Below are 22,492 nucleotides of genomic sequence, written 5' to 3' on the forward strand. Positions count from 1 at the left end.
ATTTCCACAATATCTGTAGCTGCCACTCAGGACACTGTAACAATACTCCAACTGTGCAAAAACAGAAGAGGAAATGTTTTCTTAAAAAGATAATAGAAATGCAAGGTGAAGGTGGTCATGAACTTTAACTGGAAATTTGTGGCCTTTTTTAAGAATGTACTAAGAAACACAGTATGTCGCCTTCGATATGCACACACAGACTCAGGAGGCTGCAAGACCAAATGATTTAGAAACACCTCATGCAACAGTTTAGCTCCCTTCTCTTCCTCTTTAGTGAGTCATTTTCATAATGTGTATAATTCACAATATATATATATATATATATATATATATATATAAGCAATGAAACATTAAGTGTAGTCCAAAGCAGAAGCACAAATCAAATGAAATATTTAAGTGGTGGCTAGATGAGTGATACTGGCTCTCTGAAGTAATGACACAAGAGAGGCTAAATCCATTCTGCCATTATACAGCTCAGGAGGAAGCCAGAATGTTAACAGTTAACCGACTAATTAGACTTATCTCACTCTGACAAAGAGACGTTAGATAAGAGATTATATTGTTAACTATTAACATCTTCACTTCCTCCTGAGTTGTATAATAGCAGAATGGATTTGGCCACTCTTAGGGAACCAGTATCGGTAAAAAAGCTTGTTATCTACTAGTGATTAGCACAACATGTGATGTATCCTAATACATTTTATGATCCTCAAGCTAGCGCCACTTTGAGATTTACATTTTCATTTTAGAGTGAAATATCTTTACAGCAAAGTCTATATAGGGTAAGTTGTACAGACTTGAGAAAAGCCAAGATTTTTCCTCTAACACCATCATCAGATTAATTTTCGGTTAGCCCAAGACTTTGGTTTATTGTTATTTACATTACATGTTTACATTCCCACTAGCCGCCCCTGTGAATTGTGTTTAGTGCTAATTAGCAAATGTGTGACGTTTTAAATATTACCTGCTGAACATTAGCATTTTAGCCTTTTTAGTATTAGCATGTTAGCATGTGCCTACTTCTTGTTCAAGATACAAGATTTATTCATTAGTCATTATCACTGGTGGACTTGCAAATTAAAACATGATCTAGTGTCCTCTCTTTCTACACACTGTCGCCCCACAACATACAACGGGTGCCCTTTTTATTTATTTTTTCCCCTGCCCCTCAAACATCCACTACTGGTTATTATACAATACAAGGTTGTGCAATGAAATATTAGTTTTTCCTTTATGCTACTAACTAATTAAGATTATATAAATGGATGACTAAATAATAAGTCATATATGTGGAGTGCGGAGGATGAATTGAGGAGTCTCACAGCCTGAGGAGTAGCAGTCTGGTGGTGTGACAGTGGATAATTCCATATCTTTTGCCAGATGGCAGCAAGGTGAACAGAGTGTGGCTGGGGTGGGTGTTGTCTTTTAAAATCCTTTAGGGTCTGTGTAGGCACCTCAACTCACCGATATCACTGATGCTCAGTAGATGGGTACCAGTGATGTTCTGGGCGATTTCACTCACCTGCTGCAGAGCCTTCCCGTCCTGGACCATGTAAGAACCAAGCCAGAGGAATGGGCCTTTTTAAGTCTCTGTAAGAGGCAGAGTTGTTCCTTTGCAAAACACATAAACACACGTCATGAACCATGACTGATTACACCAAAAGACGCAGGGCGGTCAGGACCGTATGAGAGAAAAACATCTTCCGTTTCCCATAATGCTGCTAAATCCCATTTAAAAACTGTTTTATGTCCTCTCAGAAAACAGCTAACACTCAGAGATCTTTTTGTTTAGGTGAAGTCAATTATGAGATCAGGCTTTCCAGGATGTAAACTCAGCAGTGGTGATCCTTTCTTTGAGAAAAGTAAATGAGGCCAGTCTCTACGTCGACCACAGCTGGACCTATAATCTTTTAGAGTCTTACATTGTAGGATCTGACAAAACAAGCCTGTTAATGATACCTCATGCTGTATACTGTACATATTCGCATATTTACATGAATCAAAGCAGTCAGGTGAAATAAATGTGTTTTTATTCTTTGTCTTTTTCGTGTCTTCTCATTTGCAAAATTGAATTATACTTTTGGATCATCATGTGCTCAGTTGATTCTGAAACTGCAGGTACTTTTAGACTGTTTCCTGCTCTTGTGTTGATGATGAGGAAGTGTAAAGATGAACCACTGGACACCTGTGCTGTAGCTATGCAAAATCACAATAAAGAGGGGAAGGAGTGAGTGAAAATCCGTTTTGCACTCGTCTCTATTTCTGCTTCATGTTATTTCAAGCATTAATCTGTTTCAGGGCTTTGAACTTGAAGCTTAAAACCTCACTGTGACATTCATCTGATAAATGCCAGAGCAGAGCAGATATTCATGGGCTCAATTCAGAGTGACTCAAAATCCAACTTCACCCATCTGGTTTATGGTTGGCTTGAAGAGTTCTTGTGACTCTGGTTTGGTGTTTGGCCTTCAGAGGTTGTTATTTTGGGGGGGTGGGGGTGGAGGGGGGGTTGCCACAGGAAACCATGTTTCTGCAGCTGCTAATCCAGACAGACAACCACAACACACACCTGCAAGGGCGACGTGGACCAACCCAATCCAAGTTTTCTACTGAACCCCACTTAGAACTCCATGTAACTGTGCAGACAAAACCGGTTGTTGTCTGCACATATGGTGTCATGGTGCTCTGGCAAAATCATTTACAAGGTGCAGAAGACAAAAGGAGGTACTGTGAACTGTGTTCACGCTGTCAGAGCCACGTCTGTTCATACAGTTTCCAGATATATTAGGTTGAAAGTCAAAGATCATTTTGAGGTGAAAGAACCACACTGTGAAAAGCTAATAAAAGTCTTGCATTAAAAAAGCTCACTTGAATAGAAGAATGCAAGTACTTAAAGTAGAAAAAAGTACTAATTGTGCAGTAAAATGGTCCCTGTCAGTGTGTTACTATTATATTTGATGCTTTTGGATTGATATTACTGTCACATTAAAAATCAGTCATTATCTTCTCACCCCCATGTGGATGAGAAGTCGGGTGAAGTTTCAATGTCCACAAACACGAAACTGTCTGAAGCTCTGCAGCAAAACAGTGTTGCAGGAAGCCCTGAGATCCCAAATTGATTTGAAAGATGTTATCTACAACCTTTTAAAGCCGAAACCTTCACTTCAGATTACTACACTTCACTTAGCAGGCATTCTATCGGAAGTGGGTGCACAAGCTAGATTGTGTGTCAAGAGTGCAAATAACAGGTGGAGACAGAGAGTAAACTTACATATAGCACCTTTAATGTTGAGCTCATTTAACTGCTTTGTATACTGTTGGCTAGTTTGATCTACAGCAGTTTGATCATATTCTATAAGATCATCAGATGTTTGTAGCGTGGCTGTCCTGAGAAAAACCACGTATCTCTGAGAATCATAAAGGCAACTTCCTTTCAGAAACACAGGCCTGTATTCAGCTTTGTGACAATTCATTTTCCAGCTAATCCAACAAGGTTTTCAAATGGATTAATTAGCTTCAGCTTTAACATTCAGTTAAAGGTATGATATTTGCCTCTGAGATGATAAAATGGAAACACTCAGGTAGAGTGTAGGTACCTTAAATGTTGTAATCTGTAACTGAGTGAATGTACTTAGTTACATTCCACCACTGGCAGCTCCTGTATGATTTCTAGGACCAAACCTCACACACTCTTCAGTATGAACACACTCGCTCTTCGATCCTGCCTTCTTCATTCGAATATTATCTCCTGTCACCCTCCGTCAACCTAACAGTAGCACATCTCTGTCCCGGAACAGATATCTTTATCGCTGTCCCACCCATGAGCTCTGCAGGGGGGGACACCATGGACAGTACAATCTACAGTGTGTGAACAATCAGCCTTAAACAGTAGCTGAAACAAAGTGAAGTGACAGCTGGAATCCAAAGATGGTACGGCATGTAGATGTTGATCTGAGATGATCTTGGCACAGTTCTACTTTAAGCATTTACAGCTGCACCATCCTGAGACACTTCTAGTAAAACAAGAAGGAAGTGATGATCTTTAATGAGAACAATAGCATGTGAAAGCCAACAAAGGCATCTCTCAGAATCTTTATTTCCTTCTCAGCACGCGCAGAGATGCATAAAAGATTATGAGGAAGTAGTTAAAGGTTAAAAAAAAACCTGTGGATTCCCAAATAGCCTTTCTAAATCTCCAGTGCCTACTTGTTTTAAACCTTTGTGCAGTGTACTTAAATAGATAAATATAAAGTAAAAGGCGGCCATGAATGACGCTCTGACGACTACTATGGATGATGCAATTCTCATCCTGGATGAAGACAGACAGGGTCCCAGGGAGGGTCAAGCATCTTCTGGTGTGCTGCTGACGAACGATATGCTATCTTTCCAATAACAGGGGCCAAGCTTATGCACACAGGGCTTGGCTCTGACATCTTTGGTTATATAACAACACACGTTGGTTTGTACAGAGGCAAACAGTCTACCTTTAGATATTTATTTAATGCTTTTGTTTTCAGTATGAGTCATGTAGCCTCGTGGCAGTGGGTGTACCTGCACGCACATGGCTCAAATCATGCTAGGCCTTTTTCTGTATCTCCCTGTTCCACTTTATTTTCTAACTTTAACTGTCATTCATGGTGCTGATTGTAACAAGCAGTTTGGTTAAGAGCACTAATGAATATTCTGTTTCTACCCACGCAAGCATAATTTTTCCACATTAAACAGATCTTTATCTCTTGTTCATAGTGTAAAAATAGAGCAGAGCACATAATAATTTGCATTAAGCATACTTAAGCCTGTGGCAGAGTTCTCTATCCATGCCAGTTTCCAAATAAAGCCCTGAAATTTGTACCTGTGACATTTGAAGGCTGTGTGTGCAGCTGGGAGTAGGATGACAGTGACCACATGTGGTCAGTACAGAGAACAACACCCGGAGTGAGATAAAAAAATATTTATTGGACAGACATGTTAGCCTCACAGTCTGCTGCACAGAAAAATCTGCTTATTAACACCATAATACATAATACATCACTCACACACTCCAACACGCAGACAACAAACCTCATTGACCAACATCCACACACACACACACACGCACACACACAGCTTCACATCTGCGAATGAGTTTCCTTTAGTGGCTGGGTCTGAAGGGGAACGGCATCCCCGTCATGAAAGGCTGAGCGGGGTACTGAGGGTGAGAGGATGGGTGGGCGGCCAGAGGTGTGTGTGGGGCATGTGCAGGGTGTGCAGGGTGTGCTGGGTGTGCTGGGTGTGGGGGGTGCGAGGCGATGGGCGAGTGAGCCGCGTGCGGGCTGAAGGCCAGCGGAGGCGTGTGGATGTTGTTGTAGTACATCACCGGGCCTGACAACACCAGCTGGAGCAAACTGGAGATGGAAAGAGATGAAGAGGAGGAAAGAGAAATGTTTAAGCAAATGTTGTGCACGTCTCAACAACAATCTGAGACACATCCAAAATACAAAGGCCCCAACAAAACTACACTTAGGTTCAACTAGAGATTCTTTTATCAGTGAGCATCTGCACAGTTGTAGTCTGATTATGATTTTTTTGAGCTTCAATACTGGATTACTGTTCTTAAACACGCCTCTTTATGCAAGTAAAATAATTCAGAATGTGTGTTTTTATAGTGATATATACTTTACATTAACTAAACGTAAACAAAAGTAGGCCTTTGTGGGATCAACCTGACTGTGCGACAACCTTTGCCAGTGTGCTCACTACAGCAATGTGGAGGTTTTAAAATCGACCACCTCATTGGCTCTGGTTCTTGAACTGGCTCCATTCAAGAATCTTGCAAACTTGCTGCTATCTAACAAACCAGCAGGTGTTTCCAACAGTTTTGAACAGGACCATTCTTATCAAGGATGACGCATCATTGATAAGAATGGTCCTGCTCAAAACCTGCGTCATCAACGGAGGGCATCTTGCTTCAGATAATGGATGACCTGCTGTTTTTTTTGGTTCCCGCTCAGCACCAACTATTTGGGCTCCAAACCAATTTATTTTTAGTCACAATGCTCGGAACAGTTCAAAATTAGTTGAGTGAAGTGAAACAGAACCAGTTTCGTGTTGGTAGAAAAGGCGCATGTCTTGTCAGCACATTCAGTATACAACAGGGTGAGTACAGCACTATGTTTAAAGGACAAAGAGCCTCGTATGTCATCAGATATGTCTCAACCTTTCATTTCCCCAACTTAAATTACAGGAATTCAATCTGTATTTGAATGAAAGTTGCAGTGTTAAACTAAAATGGTTTTATTTTTATCTGTAAACTATCTGGTGAGTTTACAAAAAAAAAAGTCCTGCATTTGGGAAAACCGCATTTTAGTGTTTTTTCTTCTTGTGCTGCACACACAGACAGACAGGGTGTGAAAGTTTTAGGCTAAATGCGGGATAATCTCTTGTGCTGTAAAGCTCCAGAAATGTTTTGTGTACTGTGAATCTTCACCTAACTTTCCATGGGCATGGGGGTGAGTAGCAGCTGTAGTAGTAGCAATGACTGAATCTTGGTTTTTGGGTTAACTATTGCTTCAATTTTTCTCACAATTTACCTGCAGGTCAGTTTAAAACCATGATCAAACTACTCTGCTCCTGAATGCAACTATTTTTAACCGTGTTCTCCTGTTGTGCTTATTCAGTTTTAAGTGGACTCTCACATGATTGAAAACCAGGGCACGGCCTCAGTGGTTCTTCAAGATTTGAATAACGGTTGAATGAATGAAATAGTTCCAGCTGAAACCATGTAGGCTTTGGAAATTGTGACAAGGTAAAGGAAAATAAACAGTTCTTACTTGTTGTGTGGGAGGCGGGAACAGATGGCTCTCAGGTCCTCTGTAGAGATGAAGCGGCATTAAATAAGCACCAAACATCACACCACAGCATCATGAGACAATCCATGTGACAAGCAATCAAACAAAGTAATCAGTTATTTAGTCATCAATTAAAGGGGCACTATGTAGTTTTGAAGAAGAAATTCAAACTCAGAATTTTAATATTTACAACATTAGTGAGGTAATAATACAAACTCAAAAATTTTTTTTTTTTTCCATATCTGAATAAACAAGCTGTTCTCGGAGGAAAATGAGGTCCCCAGAACACTGTTTGAAGCTAGAAAGGTGGCGGGGTCTGCCACAAATAAACAAAGTATGAAAACGGTGTTGTCCTTTAAGGTCAGTTTGTTTAGTTCAGTCATGAAAACAAAGAGAGTTTGTTAATTTAGTTTTTTTAGATTCACTCAATGAAGATCATTTTTCTCTTCCAAATAAGGGCGCACTCACTCCGTACCATGCTGAAGCATGATTGTCCTTCCTCCCCAGTCTCCCCCGCTGGCCTCCATTGACATTGCTCCGGCCCCAACTGGGCCTTGAGCACGGTTACCTCTTGTACATATGCGTCCACGTTGCGTACCCGTGCATGATAACCTTGATAACTCTTCCAATCATGCCAGGGCTAAGAAAATGTCCTGTGCTTGAGCAGAGTACGGAGCGCTCACACTAGTCAAACAAACTGGACTTTGGGGGTCAAACATACTTGGGCACGGTACAGATTGCCTAGAGTGAGTGTGCCTTAAAATTTCTTCCCCAGAACTGCATAGTGCACCTCAAATCTGTAACGTTTCACAAGTTGCTGTTCTTTGCAGGTCTAAAACAAAACGTGGAAATGTTGAAGCTTATGTGAAAAACTGATTTCTCCCTTTTAAAATTGGAAAAGCTTTAGCTTTCATTCAAGAAAATACTAACAGGAAGTAAAATGTATATCTTCAAGCATATTGGTTCTGTTTTGAATGCCTATTTATTTTTATTTTTTTAAACTAAACTCAACCTCAAGTCCCCCTTGTACAAAGATTAGCAAAGCTACTGAGGACTTGCGTAAATCCATGACAAAGCAGGAATTTTACCTAAAATGTAAATCCAATTCCTCTCCTCCATCCACTTTTCTAGCCTCTACTTCTGCATCGCTCTTATCTTTCCAGCCTTTCACTTTTTCACTCTTACCTCTCGCGCAGAGCAGGGCTCCATTGGCCATGGCCACCTGCAAGGCCTGTGCAAGCCGGTCCAGGGTCAGCTGGGACAGAGCCTGTGTGTCGGCAGATGACGTGTGTGTGTGCTTGTCGGCCTGGTCCAACAGCCTGGAGAGGTCAGAGGTCAGTGTTGCCAGGGACTCCATCTGGAGGAGTGCCAGGCGACCAAACAGCCCCTTCTCATTTAATATGTTTGGTAAAAGCATGAAGACCTGATGTGGAAGAAGATTGACAACAACAGGGGAAAATAGCTTTGTTATCTTCGTCTCGGATGTGTTTTGTATCCTGAATGTAAATGTATGATGTAAGCAAACATAGCACACACCTGTAGGACACTCAGATGGAGAGCAGAGAACAGAGGCCCAACCTCTGTCTCGCTCTCAGAAGTGCCATTGATCATCGGCAGCTTTTTGTCTCTCCTGTAGGCCAGCGGCGCTTTGACACACCAGCGTACCAAACCTCCTAAAGGTGTGACATCGAGTGAGCTGATTGGCTGGCTGCCAGAGAGGGGCGTGTTCAGGAAGGTGATTAGAACTAGACGAGGGTCATCTTGGATCCACGACACAATCATCTGAAGGAGTTCTGAAGGAGGCGTGAGCTCCTCTAAAAAGACATGGACAAAGATTTTCAACTTGTCTATGAGGATTTTTTGCCCAAATTAAATGTTTCAATTCACACTTTATAGATGTTTTTGGATCTTTGTGTAATCCCACCACCTACCTGAGGTGAGGTCATAGAGCGTGGTGACAGCAGTGATGAACTGGCAGCAGAAGCGTGGACTGGCGCTGTGGATGTTCTGCAGGGTGGGCACCGAGCCTGGCACCATACTACAGTAGTCGTCTACCAGCACCTGAGCCAGGCGCACACAGTACACACGGTGTGTTCTCTGCAGGACACAAACACACCCAGAGGCAGATGTTCAGTAATACACAAACACAAATCCACACATGGAGAGAAGCACTAAGGAGTTGAAATACATCACACAGAAGTTCTCAATTAATCTTACACTCTCTAAATTTCAACAACAAACTTTATTTCATTTTAGCTATAAACATATCGGTATCACTGTTATGCTGTGGATGACTGCCAGCGTGTTTTTACAGATTGCATTTACACCGACCAAAGATCCGAACACATTGTGAACCGAACAACCTCCAGATGTGTCAGGCAGTTTAGATCACCATACACCTTGCATTAACAGGTATCCATAGTTATCTGGACACCATGTCTGGATAAACATTGCATTTTGACGCCAGGTGTACATAGGGTATTAAAGTCAGCCTGAACAGGAACATAAAAACACACATCTGGATGCACATCTGTTTGAATCCTCACCTGTAACCAGGTAGCTGCGCATTCCAAGATAGGGACCCTGCCCACAGCAATAGCCATAGAGACGAGCTTGCCCAACAGTGCCATGCGACTTTCGTCTGCCTGGTTGCCTTGGAGACTGAAGAGGGCCGAGAACATCAGCTGACGTACAGTATCGCGGCTCTGTTCCTGGAAACAGCTGCACATGATCTCCAACAGCTGGAGCTCCTGGAGGGCACTCATCCTCTGAAGGAGAAAGAAAGACAATTTATCGGCTGTCCACATTCATGTGCTTATATTCTGTATATTGGTTTAAAAGCATTTCAGGGTCATGCTGTTTACCCTGGCTGGGGTGTTTCTGTCTTTGGGTGCATGCAGAATGAACTCCTCCACCAGCTCCAGGGTTTTGGAGTCGACCTGAGGAGGCTGCCTCCCCGACTGCACCAGGTTACAGATGTAGATGTCCAGGTGGTACAGCAGCTCCTTGGCTGCACTCAGCACATCGCGAGGCAGCAACGACTGACGGATGTCACCCATCACCACCTATAAAGATCAATACCCATACAGCAAACTTATGGATTACAAGCAAAAGGTGTTGAGTGTTCAAGAGTGACATGTTACAAAATAGGTGATTTAACTGTAAATTAGTTAACTTTTGTTTTCAAAATTCAATAAATGCAACATGGACATGATGTTGTAGACATAGTCTTGAAGTAATTTGTCGGAGATGTATGATATGCTGCAGAGAAAAACTTCAATAAACTAAGTGCACCTAAATATGTCACAACAATGCACTGAATCTCAGCATATGTTCGCTTGTCCCTATAACAAAGAAGAAATACAGCTGTAGAATGAACTCTGATACAACAATAGTAACAACAACGTACAGTTTACCGCTACTTTTTTATATAACTGTTTCAAACTGTAGGTCACAGCTGTTACTCCACACTTTTCAAGTGGAGCAGCTCCACAGTCAGTCGGTCTCCTCCATCCTGCTACAGCTAATGTTAGCAAGGTTAGCTAGAAGACTATTTACTATACTGCGACGAATCTCACGTGCCTTAGTCATCATCGGAGCAGCCTTTCTAAGAGAAAATATACATCTAGTGAAGCTCTTACCTGTGAAATACAGCTCTTGATATACTCTTGATACAAATTAGCCGATGATGAGAGTAGTGAATGGTCTCTAAACGACGACGGATCCACTTCCTGCTTCTACGGAAGCCTGCGTGGGATACAACTACTGCCATTGTCGTAGCGAAGTCGGTGCATGTGCTGTTTGATTATGTCAACAAAGACTCCTTTCATTGTTTGCTAGCATACATTTATGCTAGCGGCAAAAAACTTAAACAAACAAAAAAGCGGTGGAACTCAAGTTGCTGTAAGTCAACTTTACCCAACAAAGCCGTATTTTTCAAATATTTAACAAAAATATCTTCATACAGAATTACATTGAAGGAAAAACAATGTGGCCTCTTAATTTCTGTTAGAAAATTTAGATATTTACAATTTAGCCTATTAGCTCATTTAAAACGGACCTTTTTCATATCTTAGAATTACATGAAAGGAAAAAAACGTTTATTTGTTTATTAAAAGGGTTAATATTACTTATTCCATTTGGAGAATATATTGTAAATTAGCCTATTTTACCGTCGAAATTAGGACTTTTGTTATTGTCCCTTAGTTTACTTTCATTTACATTCCTGTTTATCGGGCTTATATATTTACACCTGGATTTGTTTTTGTGAAGTTTACACAAAACTAGCTAAGAGTTTGCGGTGAAGCAGCTGGTGTGTAGTCTTGTATGTGACTAGCCCTGCTGGCTGACCGTTAGCCTACGCACTTGACTTTTAAGTGTCATTGTGATACAAACCTGTATTTACATTTTGTATCATGACACAAAAATGCCTCATTTAACAGTCAACCTTGTCATATTTCGTATACAGTCGACTAATTCACACAATTGTGCCTCTAAATGCATCTGATGTAAACATGCAGCACGTACAGGAGTTGTTGTTTTCAGAAACTATAATATCATATTGAAAATGACTGTGGCACACTGTAATCCCTTCTTATCTACACAGGGGCGTGCCCGCCGGGCAGCGGACCGCCTGATGGTGCACTCTCTCTCTGCCGCGCGCTCCCGGCACCACTTCGGTGTTGCACTTTGCTGTCCCGTCGAGTGATCCCAAGCATCCCGCAAGATGACCATCAACACCCTGGCTAAAGGAGGCTGGCACCGGGAGCAAATGACATGCTTTCGAAAGGTAAGACAGTATAATTCTGTCTGTGTTGGTTTATTTCATAATCTGATATGTTTCACTGTAGTTATAAGCCTGTGTGAATCTGAGAACATGCGATGTGAGCGGGAGGCAGGATGGGAACAAGTTATGAAGGGGTGCAACATTTAATATCTGCATTTTATTTCTCCATTTCCGATTCATGCATTTGTTTTTGTTGTTTTATTGTTTATTGTGTATGGGTGTCTGCATGCTCGGTGTGTCACTCTGTGTGTGTGTGTGTGTGTGTGTGCGTGTGTGTGTGTCAGATGGAGAAAGTGATCGTGGCCATGCAGGACCCTGACATGGGCATGAAGATGAGAAACCAGAGGCTCCTCATCACTGTCATCCCACACGCCATGACAGGTGTGTATGTCCGTGTGACTCCTTATGTCAGTGTGCATCAGCATCGGTGTGTATGTGCATGTGCGAACAGGCACACTGCAGCTTATGTTTGTCCCAGTGGTCATGCATAATGCAGCAGTGATTTTTGGAGAATACTGTGTGCTTTGCAGAGCAGAGGGAGGAAGTTTGTCCTCCTTTCTTGACTCCTTCCTCTCCGTCTCTTTATTTTTTCTTCAGGCCGCGACATCATCGAGTGGTTGATCCAGAAATACAATATCTGTGAGGAGGGTAAGTGGCTGATAAGTACATTTTCGGTGTGATGACGAGAATATTTGCTGTGATTCTCTGTTTCAGGGTGACTGGCTTGTTGTGTGTCGTTGCTAGCGCGTTGCCAGGATATGGTGTTTTCTCTCAAGCTGACGTGCTAGTGATATGTGTGTATTGTCGGGGTGGCTGTTTCCAGTAAACAGGAACGGGGTGAGCCCCAGAGGATCCGAGTGTGATTAACTCACCCGATCATCTGGGTTTGATTAGCCTCCCTGTGGAGGATCTCACCTCAGGAGATTTTACCGTACCTGAACTAAATTAGAGGTTGGAAAAAAAAAAGTAGAAGTCTAAGAGCAGGCTGAAGTAAGAGAGAGTGGAGTCAGTCAGCAAGGGAGGGAGAGAGAGACAGAGAGAGAGAGAGAGAGAGGGTGGTAAAGGCTGATTAAAATGCATCGCACAGCTTTTTTTGGTAGCTGTCAGTCATAAAAGTAGGGCTCTTTAACAAATGAGAAGAGACTGAAGATTGATGATGCATTTCATCACTGGAACTGAGCCTTGATTTGAGAGAGGTTGCAGACAGGGTGCAGGCGTTTGATAAAAAATGTATGAAGAATTAGGTCCACCGCAATTCATACTCATTTTATATCCTTTGGCCAATTAATACAATTTGCTCTCACTTAGGGTAGCTTATCATTCACCACAAATGATTATGAATATACATCGAAAACATGTATGGTAATATAATGTGTGTAAGGTTGAATGAAGTCCTAGATGACCTTCTCAAAGTTTACAGCCCTGACAATCCCCTAAAGAAGCTGAAACAGTCTTCATGAGTAGTTTCTTCTGTGGTGTTTTTAACAGAGGCGCTGCACGTTGGTGGCATGCTGGTGAAATACGGGTATATATACCCCCTCAAGGAGCCAAGATCTCTTGTGCTACGGCCTGATGAGTCACCCTACCGCTTCCAGGTAAGTCGATCATCCCCCATTCAGTATGTTTCCCCTTTTTTAATAGAAGGGATAGCCGAATGAGACCCTGAGAGCCCAGACACTCTAAACCAACATCAAAGAACTAGTGGTGACGAAGTCCGAGTTTTGTGTCGCCTCACGTCACCTGTGTCGGCCAAAAAGCTGCACTTGAACACACCAGAAAGGATCCAGTTGATGGCTAAGTAGCTTGTACGTTCTGTGCCTGTGTGAGGGCAAATACCTCTCCATACTGCCAGGTGGAGGTAGTCTGTATTCGTTGTTCAAAAAGGGCTCAGATTCAGGACAGCACTCTTGATAATATTGCCACTTTCATGAATATATCTGATAAAAACATGCAAATGGAACTTGCGAAGAGGCAGAGGTGAAAAATCAAGAAGAAATCGTGCAAAAATAGAGGAAATCATGGATGCTTTGCTGTCCTTATCCCAAAATCTAACTTGCACAAACCTCAGTCAGACCAACTAGACCAACATATTCTTCACCTGGTCTGCCACAAGGGGGACAGAGAGGTAGCATTTTGGTCATTTTGCCAACAAGGGGGATGACATCCCCTCTCATTCTCCTTATATTGCCATCCTTTAGCACTTTTTACTAAACCACCACCTTCTCTCCACCACTGTCTATCTCCCTTTCTCCCTCTCAGTCCATTAGCCCACTTCCTAATCCCCCATCCATCTGCCTCTCTCCGCTGCCACTTTATCATCACCCCCCGCACTATTAACCTCCATCACAAATGTCATAAAAGTGTCACTTGTTTTTTCTCAGACTCCTTACTTCTGGACAAGCACCCGGTGGCCTGCCTCAGAGCTGGACTATGGTAATGCCAAACACAAACTGAAGGGGTAAGAGGGGAGCTCAGTGAGGTGAAGGAAAATGAGTAAATCTACTTTATATATTTTATATTTAAGTGTAAGGAAAAACAACCGTTTTCCACTCAGTAACACACTATAAAGTGTGACAAACTACCAAAAATGCTTCCATTTCCTCTTACAAGGAACCCCATTAGCATTTAGATGAGCTTTGGGCAAAACAAAATAAATAGATCATGGCACAAATCTCTTATTTTCATTTCTATCTTTACTCTTTTTGTTTTCCCAACAGCAATCTATTTGGCTAAAAAGAACATAAGAAAACAAGGAGAACTCATGGAATATGAAAAGGTGAGGGAAGTGTGTGTCTGTGTGTGTAAGTAAGGCAGAAAAGTGAGTGCATGTCATGAATTATGCAGTAGTGACTCCAGGGTGAAAGGTCTGCAGTATCAGTACCTTTCAAACATTCCACTCCTCTTTCCTCTCTGTGATTTCTTTTTTTTTTTTCTTATTCAGCTCGTTATTTTTTTCTCTTCCTCTTTAGGAGAGGTACAGTGTGTTGCACAAGAGAATCAACCACACCTGGGACTTTGTGGTCATGCAAGCCAGAGAGCAACTCAGGTACACACACACATACACTCACATGCACCATTACACACAAAGACGCACACAAACACACAAACTTACAGTGTGATTTATGTTTAGAGCATCCAAACAGAGGAGGAAGGCTGACCGCATTGTCTTAGAGTGTCAGGAGCAGGCTTACTGGCTCATCAACAGACCCCCGGTACGTTCACTGTTATTACTGTACTCCACTGTAATGCATTAGGCTGTGTATTATACTACACGACACTACACTACACTACTCTATGCAATACTATGCTATACTATACTATACTCTACACTATACTATTATATACTATACTGCACAACAGTATTACAGTACTAAACATTACTTTCTACTATGCTGTGCTATACTTGACCAAAGTATACTATGCTAGACTACACAACACTTATCTAACTATACAGTACTTTATGCTTCACTACAATATGCTATAATATACTATATAACTCTACACTATACTGTTCTGTACTGTGATGTATAAGAATATACTATACTATGCTATGCTATGCTATGCTATACTATGCTATGATATACTATGCTATACTATGCTACAGTATTCTATATACTAAGAAATTATAGCATAGTACATTATACTATGCTATGCTATGCTATATTTTAATACGCTATGCGATAGTATACTATCCTATGCTATGCTATACTACACTATGTTATGCCATACTATACAATACTATACAATACTATACTATGCTATGTTATATTATACTTCAAATGCTATACTATACTATGCTATGCTATACCATAGTATGCCATGCTTTACTATACTACATCACTCTACACAGTGTTCGCTACACGTTCTCTACTGTGGTAGATTAAAATATACTATTTTATGATACTATACCATATTGCTCCACACTATATTATACAATACTATGTAGATCTAAGCTATGCTATTCTAAAATCAAATCAAATCAAATGTATTTATGCATTAAAAAATCACAATCACATTGCCTCAGTGGGCTTTACAATTTGTACAGTGAACGGCATCCTCTGTCTTTAGACCCTTAGTAAGAGGGGGAATCTCCCAGGATGGACAGACATGCAATAGATGTCTGTTCTATACTTTGTTTAACCATACTACACAACTATAAAAATAAAGAATATAGAATATTAAAAACAGTCAGAGGTCCCACTAATGTTCACTCACAGTCCCTTCTGCAGCCAACATAAAATATTCAACCCATCTGGTAAAAGCCTCAGCTGACAACAGGGGCAAGAGAGAGAGAGAGAGAGGGACAGTGAGTGAGAGAGAGAGGAAGAGAAACGGAGAGAGAGAAAAAAAATTACATTCTACTTTCTTTATGTTGCCTGCACACCACTGCATCCATCTGATTCTTAGACAGAGACAGACAGAGAGAAGGAACAAGAGGAAGATAAAGTGGGGGTGGGGGGAAGGGAAGGAGGAGAGGGATGATGGGAAGTGTACATGTGCTGTGGGGGAGAGGGGCGGGGAAGGCAGAGGACAAGGGTTTGAAGGAGAGACTCCATCTTGTCTTGCCTCTTATGAATTAGGGACGAGGGCATGGAGAAAAAGAAAGAGAAACTGGAGAGTAAAAGTCAGAGCTAGTGGAGTGGAAAGCTCAAGGAAGGATAAGTGCTCACTCGCACATATCGTCATCAGAGACACACACACACACACACACACACACACACACACACAAACATGCTTTACTGTACATGGTCATTAGAGTGTGTATGTGTATTTTTTTCAGCCTGGGGTGCATAATGTGTTGGACGTGGGTCTAGACAGACCAAATAACTTCAGTGCACGAGTTACACTGGTCAGTGGCATTATCACATTTATTTACTTCCTGTTTTACTGTTTACTCCCCTCTGAAAAATGTGATAACACGTTCTTCTCTCCTTGTTTGATTGCTTTCTCTCTTTCTTGCTGATGGGAATGTTTCAAAGTAAGTCTCTAAGCGAGCTGTGCTATACTATGGACAATTACATTGTGTTACAATGTTTTTATAAATATAAACAGAGGGTAAAAATGTGAGGTGCTGACATGACATGTTCCCCATTTCCTCTGTGCCACATGGAAATTATGGCTAATTAGCAGCAGTCAAGAGAAACATCCATCTGTGATGATAATTAATTACATATTGTTATGACCAGTAAATAATCAACATTCTTCATTTGTCATAATTCATTACTCATAGACACTGATTGTGGGTGAACTCATAGACACAGGGAAGCTGCCTGCTATTGAATTGAATATATAAATGTATAATAACCCAGTCACTGTGAATTTAAGTGATGACGATGTGTTTCTCTTCACAGATTTAGAACAGTGACTACTACAAAAATGAGGTAAACATCATATATGACTTGTAAACTCTCACTTTAAGTACATTGAGTGTATATTATACCTCACTTTGGGTGTGTTTACGTGTTCTTTGTGCCTTTGTTTACAGATTGAAACCAGTAGAAGGGCCCTTGGAAGAAACCGTGTAAAGTCATCCATCTGTCTAGAAGGGTAGGGCACACACACACACACACACACATACACAAGGACTAATGGACTTGATGTTGCCTGACCCGAACTCTACGTCTCATATATAAGGCTTAGTGTGTCCACTGTAAGAGCCACTAATGGATTCTTCCTGAGGGAAGTTGGAATTACTGGCCATTAACTCTCATGATCTGCAGCACTAATACAATAATACCGTGTGTGTCTTCCTGTGTGTGTGCATGCCGCTGCATTTGTGGATGTGTGGATGTGCAGTTTTGTGAAATACAGCGAGCAGTACCTGAACCACGATCCCATCATGCAAGGCTGCCTCCCCAGTAACCCCTGGATCTCTGATGACACTGCACACTGGACAATGAATGCAGAAGTGTGAGAGAATATACATATACACACACCGTACAGGTCCAACCTACAGACCACCATATTGTAATGTGGTTTAGCTGGTTTTGCTTCTGAAGCATCTATTGACATGTCAGTGATGTCAAGTGACAGTAGTTTGCCATCTGAATGTGGCTGGATGTGTGTCATTGGTGTGTTTCTGTGAGCAGGGTGCCGACACCGACACGTCTCCGAGTGGAACGTTGGAGCTTCAGCTTCATGGAGCTCCTCGAAGACTCCATGGGGAGGCGAGAGTTCATGACCTACCTGGAGAAAGAGTTTAGTGGTAAGGAAGAGTGACAGGAATGCACTTGCATACGCCTGTGTATGCACTCCAAAAGGAGATCACGTAGAATAGCCGAGCCTGTGTTTGATTTAGCACTTCCCCAGAGTCAGAAATATAATGAATGCATTAGGACAGACCTTTTTTCAGTCTGAAGTTATGTCAAACAGCAGTATAAGGCTATCTAGGTCCAATTGTGGAGTATCTATCGAATGAAATAATGTAATCGTGATCACAAAGGTATCTGGGATTTAAGGGAAATTAAGCAAGTGTTCTGATATCGCCATTGTTTGTGTTCCTGGAACATCATAATCAGTGTTAATCCTGGACCATCATTGAAACTGACTAGACATGTTTTTGTGATGTCATAAATTAGCACCTTGGGGGGAAAAAGACTGGAAAAATATGCTCATGAGAGAAGTTATCCTTTCAAACATGTGTTTAACGTTGTGATTATTTTAATCCAGACCATGTTTTTCTAAATCTGACCAAGTATTTTTTAGACATTTTAAGACACGGAAAATAAAAAGTGAACTAGAGTCAAAGTGACGTGAACAGTACAATGAAATGCTCCAAACGGGATAAATGAGAAACCCGGTCTCCTGAATAAGAGTCTTATATTTAACTCACTCAGCCATGACGGCTTGCCAAATAATGGTCCACGAGTGAAATTAATTTTCATGTTCCAGGAACACCACTAGCACCCGTCGCACAGCTATGAATTATCACAGCGTGATTGGTCAGTGGCAGTGATGATCCTGGAACAACATTGATTATAATGTTCTAGAAACAACACCAACAAGGCAATATCAGATACACCAAACTAAAGGGAAGGGGCACCTTTTTCCAAGCTTTGTCTAAGAGGAGGCCTAAGGTCTCATATGGAGAGGCTTATTGCAATAATAAATGGAGGAAAATAAATTTTAATTGTTATTCACATTAATATATTATAATTATCTTCCCACATGACATTTTCCAATCCCAGCGGTGAGAGATGGAAGGATTGAGGTAGTGGAAAAGAAGATTAATTTCATGACAGTGTTATTTGTGAGGATGGAAAGAGTAGATCAGGATGAAGAGTAAACAGGAGAGAGGTAAGTCCAGGAAAAATTTAAGAGTGAGATATACAGTAGAGGAAGGTTAAAGGCATAAGACGGGATTCGTTTGTTGCTCTATGCAGATAAATGAAATACTGCCAGAGGCCAAGGTTATCCACAGAGGCCAAATTATGTGTCACTTTTTCCTGCATCATTGTTGTTTCGTTCACCTCACTGTCCATCTCTCTGCCAGCGGAGAACCTGTGTTTCTGGCAGGCCTGTGAGGATGTTAGACACGGAGAAAGTTCCAGGATCATAGAGAAAGTGGAGGATATCTACAAGTGAGTGTACAAGCACAAAAACATGCAAAAATACATACTTATATCTACTGTCAGATGACATCCACTCTTCTGTGTGTGACTCAGAAATTTCCTGGCTCCTGGAGCAGCTCGTTGGGTCAACATCGACAGTAAGACAATGGATAAAACCCTCGATGGGATCAGACACCCGCATCGATTTGTCATGGACGATGCACAAATGCACATCTACTTTCTCATGAAGAAGGTCTGAACCCATTATACTTTGCATTATAGCTAATTATTTCTATTATTTCTAATGTTTTTTTTAGGCCAATCAGTGGGAGAGAAGTTCAAAAATCCAACTGTCAAGAAATGAAAGCATGTCTTCATCAGTATGAGATGAGATTTTAAGATGATATAAGGATGTTTTTGTGATGTTGGTGATGTGGCTCTGGAAGAGAAAAGTCAGACTCAAGGAAACACGAAAGCGAACCTGTGCGGTACTTTCCAAAGATGTTTTTTGCACCAATAACAAGATATTTTTTCTTTCAGCAGGAAGTTGTGGTCCAGTTGTTTGTGTCTATGATGCATTTGTTAAGTGATCAAAGAGAGTTTAGCTTTCAGGTATAACTGTGTGTCATCAGCGTAATTATGTTAACTTGAATTGTGTTTTGCAATTTTGTGAACAGCAGTGGGCTTAGTATTGACCCTAGAGGGACGCCACATATAATGTGCTTTTCTAATCTTATGATTCCCAAGATTCCTCATATACAGTGCAAACCGAGCACCTTTTATTTGGTCATTGCCCCATGTCTATCAGTTTTAGGGAGAATTTATTCATATGTTAACCAAAAACTAAAGCAGACACATCAAAATGGCAACTTTTCCCCATGAAACGGCTCATAGAATGCTAGTTGCTTTGGCATAGTTGCGTGTTTCCTGTAAAAACAGGCAGTAGCTAATAGCACAGAATGCCCCACCCCATCCCCTAACCGCTGAGTCTCTGACGCTCTCTCTCTCCATGCACTGGCAGCTCTCAGTGAATACGGTCGGACCAGGACGTTAAAACTCCGCCTCCGAAAAGATGGAGGCTAGTTTGAAGGGAAGGGAAGGGAAGGGAATGCAGTACCAAGGTGGTTTTCTGGCAAAAAGGGGCTGAGTCAGCAAGGACCGTTTATGGAGCTGATGGCAGCAAACTACATTTAGCAGCAGTTAGTGCTTACTTTAGCAACAAAGCTACTGGTATCTGTCTACCAGGAAACTCCATAAATCACCTTGGTACTCCAACGGGCCTCCATCATCATTCTCGGAGGCCGCTTACAGTCCCAGTCTGGAGCTGTTCATTGAGAAGCTGCTGGTTATCAGTTTGTTAGCAGCTACTTGAGCAACAAGTAAAGCTATCTGTCCAGCAGCCTGAGGGAAAACCAGAAAAATATTTTCTCCATGAAACATGACCTGAAAAATGACTGAATAAAGTGTTTTTGTACAGTAATTGGTGAGATCCAGTCCCAAGCAACACGCTCGTCTGGAGCGTTCTTCTTTTTATACATCCATGGCAGCGTCATAAAATAAAGAAAGCGTTTATTGGATGAAAAATGAATATAAGGCCCCTGAGTGCAGGATGAGTCATCAACATTTTTAATGATTTTCCAGGAACTCTAAAATACCATCAAAACAGCTTTTTTTGCCACTGTTGGGCCTGATACTGGTGTGTAGGTGAGATAGGGAGCAAGATATATGTGAAAAAAGCTATTTTGACTTCATAGGTACTTTAATGTTAACCCACAGTTATTGGGGTTTACTTTGGTGGTAATGTTGTGTGATGCCATTGTATTTGTGTGTGTAGGACTCTTACCCAAGATATCTCAAGTCTGACCTATACAAGAACATGCTGGCCAAAGCTATTGTTCCCCAGGAGACAAAGAAAAGGTAAAAACTCACATTCATCACCACTTTTAATCTCCGTTACTGTATTTGTTTTCTAACATTACACTTGTCCTTCCTTCCTCTCAGCGTGTTCCCCTTCATGAGACGCCAGCGGCACTCCAGCCCCTCACCTGCTCAGGCTGCCACCCAGGCGGAAGACGGACAGGCCAAGGGGGCCGGGCAAGCAGGTACCAACTCTGCAGGCGGCTCCAATACCTGATGCCCGGGCCAAAAAACAATGTCAGTGCTCAATCACCTTCATTGTCTCTGTTGATCACCATAGTAACCACCCAAGGAGCTCTCCTATGCTTTTTTCTTTCAAGTCAAACTGTCTGCGTGAAAGCCAGAGCTTCTCTCTCACCGCTGTACATTACCACAGCTAGGATTTCAACATTAGCGCGTCCTCTCAGAGCTTACCTCAGGAGCATCACTTCTTATTCCCAAAGCACAAGCAGTGAACAGCAGAGAAAAAAAAGAGCTTTTAGTGCTACTGTTACAGCATTTATTGCTGTGTAGTCATCCTGCTTCTGCATCCCGTCTAAGTCCAAAAGTCTGTCCTGTTGTTCTTGATACTGATTCCTGACACCAAGTCAACCTTTCTCCCCTTAGAGATTGTATATAGAATATCTCATACCCAGGTTTAGGCAGGTTTATAGAGCAATAGAGATGTAAAATATGTACTTAGTCCAAACATTTGCCTCAGCATGTCTGTGATTATCGTACAATTTGCTTATTTTGTTCATTCCACGCGGCCGCTTCACATTGTGACGGTTGTTGCTGTTCATTTTGCTCGAGCATGTTTTCATCCCAATAAAATGTCACAACAGCATTCAGTGTTGTGTTGTGTTCTCAGCTCTGCATGCTGTGGTCAACTGTGAGTGTGCGTGGAGATGTGATCAGGCTTTTATTTTTAAATCTACTTCTTCTTTTCCTTTGACCTCCACTGATTCTTATCTTCTCTTTCGTTGACGTGTTTATTTGATGCCTTTGGATCTATTTAAAGCACAAAGCCTTCATATGGTTTGTTTTAGCTGTTCTTAAAGGTGCACTGTGTAGTTTTGGGAAGAAATTTTAATCAGAAGAGAAAGATTTTGATTGACTGATTTATGTCTAAACAAACTCTTTGTTTTCATGACTGGATACACTTCTTGAACAGACTCACCTTAAAGGACAACACAGTTTCATACTGTTATACTTTGTTTGTATTTGGTGGACCCCGCCACCTTTCTAGCTTCAGTGTTCTGGGGACCTTATTTTCCTCTGAGAACAGCTTGTTTGTTCAGTTATAGAAAAAATAATATTTTAGTTTGTATTATTACCTCATTAATATTGTAAATATTACAATTCTGATTTAGATTTTCTTCCCCAAAACTACATAGTGCCCAGATGTGAAGGCTTAGCTATAGGAACTGCTACAG

General features: G+C 41.4%; 2 protein-coding genes across 2 annotated transcripts; one reads left to right on the plus strand and one right to left on the minus strand.

Moving 5' to 3' along the window:
• Positions 1-4,933: 4,933 nt before the first annotated feature.
• ints15 (integrator complex subunit 15) lies at positions 4,934-10,565 on the minus strand. The gene is made up of 8 exons (XM_084369175.1): positions 10,466-10,565; positions 9,689-9,889; positions 9,371-9,592; positions 8,756-8,921; positions 8,361-8,638; positions 8,010-8,247; positions 6,807-6,846; positions 4,934-5,381 (listed from the first exon to the last, which is right to left on the minus strand). Exons 2-8 carry the CDS (start codon positions 9,881-9,883, stop codon positions 5,129-5,131), a joined length of 1,392 nt encoding a protein of 463 aa, XP_084225301.1. The 5' UTR covers positions 9,884-9,889; positions 10,466-10,565; the 3' UTR covers positions 4,934-5,128.
• A 73-nt stretch (positions 10,566-10,638) lies between these two features.
• rgs11 (regulator of G protein signaling 11) lies at positions 10,639-21,883 on the plus strand. Its single transcript, XM_084369174.1, has 18 exons — positions 10,639-10,727; positions 11,431-11,613; positions 11,895-11,991; positions 12,208-12,258; positions 13,099-13,205; positions 13,992-14,043; positions 14,328-14,386; positions 14,580-14,656; positions 14,741-14,822; positions 16,391-16,459; positions 16,968-16,991; positions 17,096-17,157; positions 17,407-17,520; positions 17,700-17,815; positions 19,103-19,190; positions 19,275-19,413; positions 20,995-21,077; positions 21,162-21,883. Exons 2-18 carry the CDS (start codon positions 11,551-11,553, stop codon positions 21,292-21,294), a joined length of 1,416 nt encoding a protein of 471 aa, XP_084225300.1. The 5' UTR covers positions 10,639-10,727; positions 11,431-11,550; the 3' UTR covers positions 21,295-21,883.
• The last annotated feature ends 609 nt before the right edge of the window (positions 21,884-22,492 follow it).

Source organism: Pagrus pagrus (genome assembly GCF_965226575.1).
Source record: "Pagrus pagrus genome assembly, chromosome: 12".
NCBI classification, from domain to species: Eukaryota; Metazoa; Chordata; class Actinopteri; order Spariformes; family Sparidae; genus Pagrus; species Pagrus pagrus.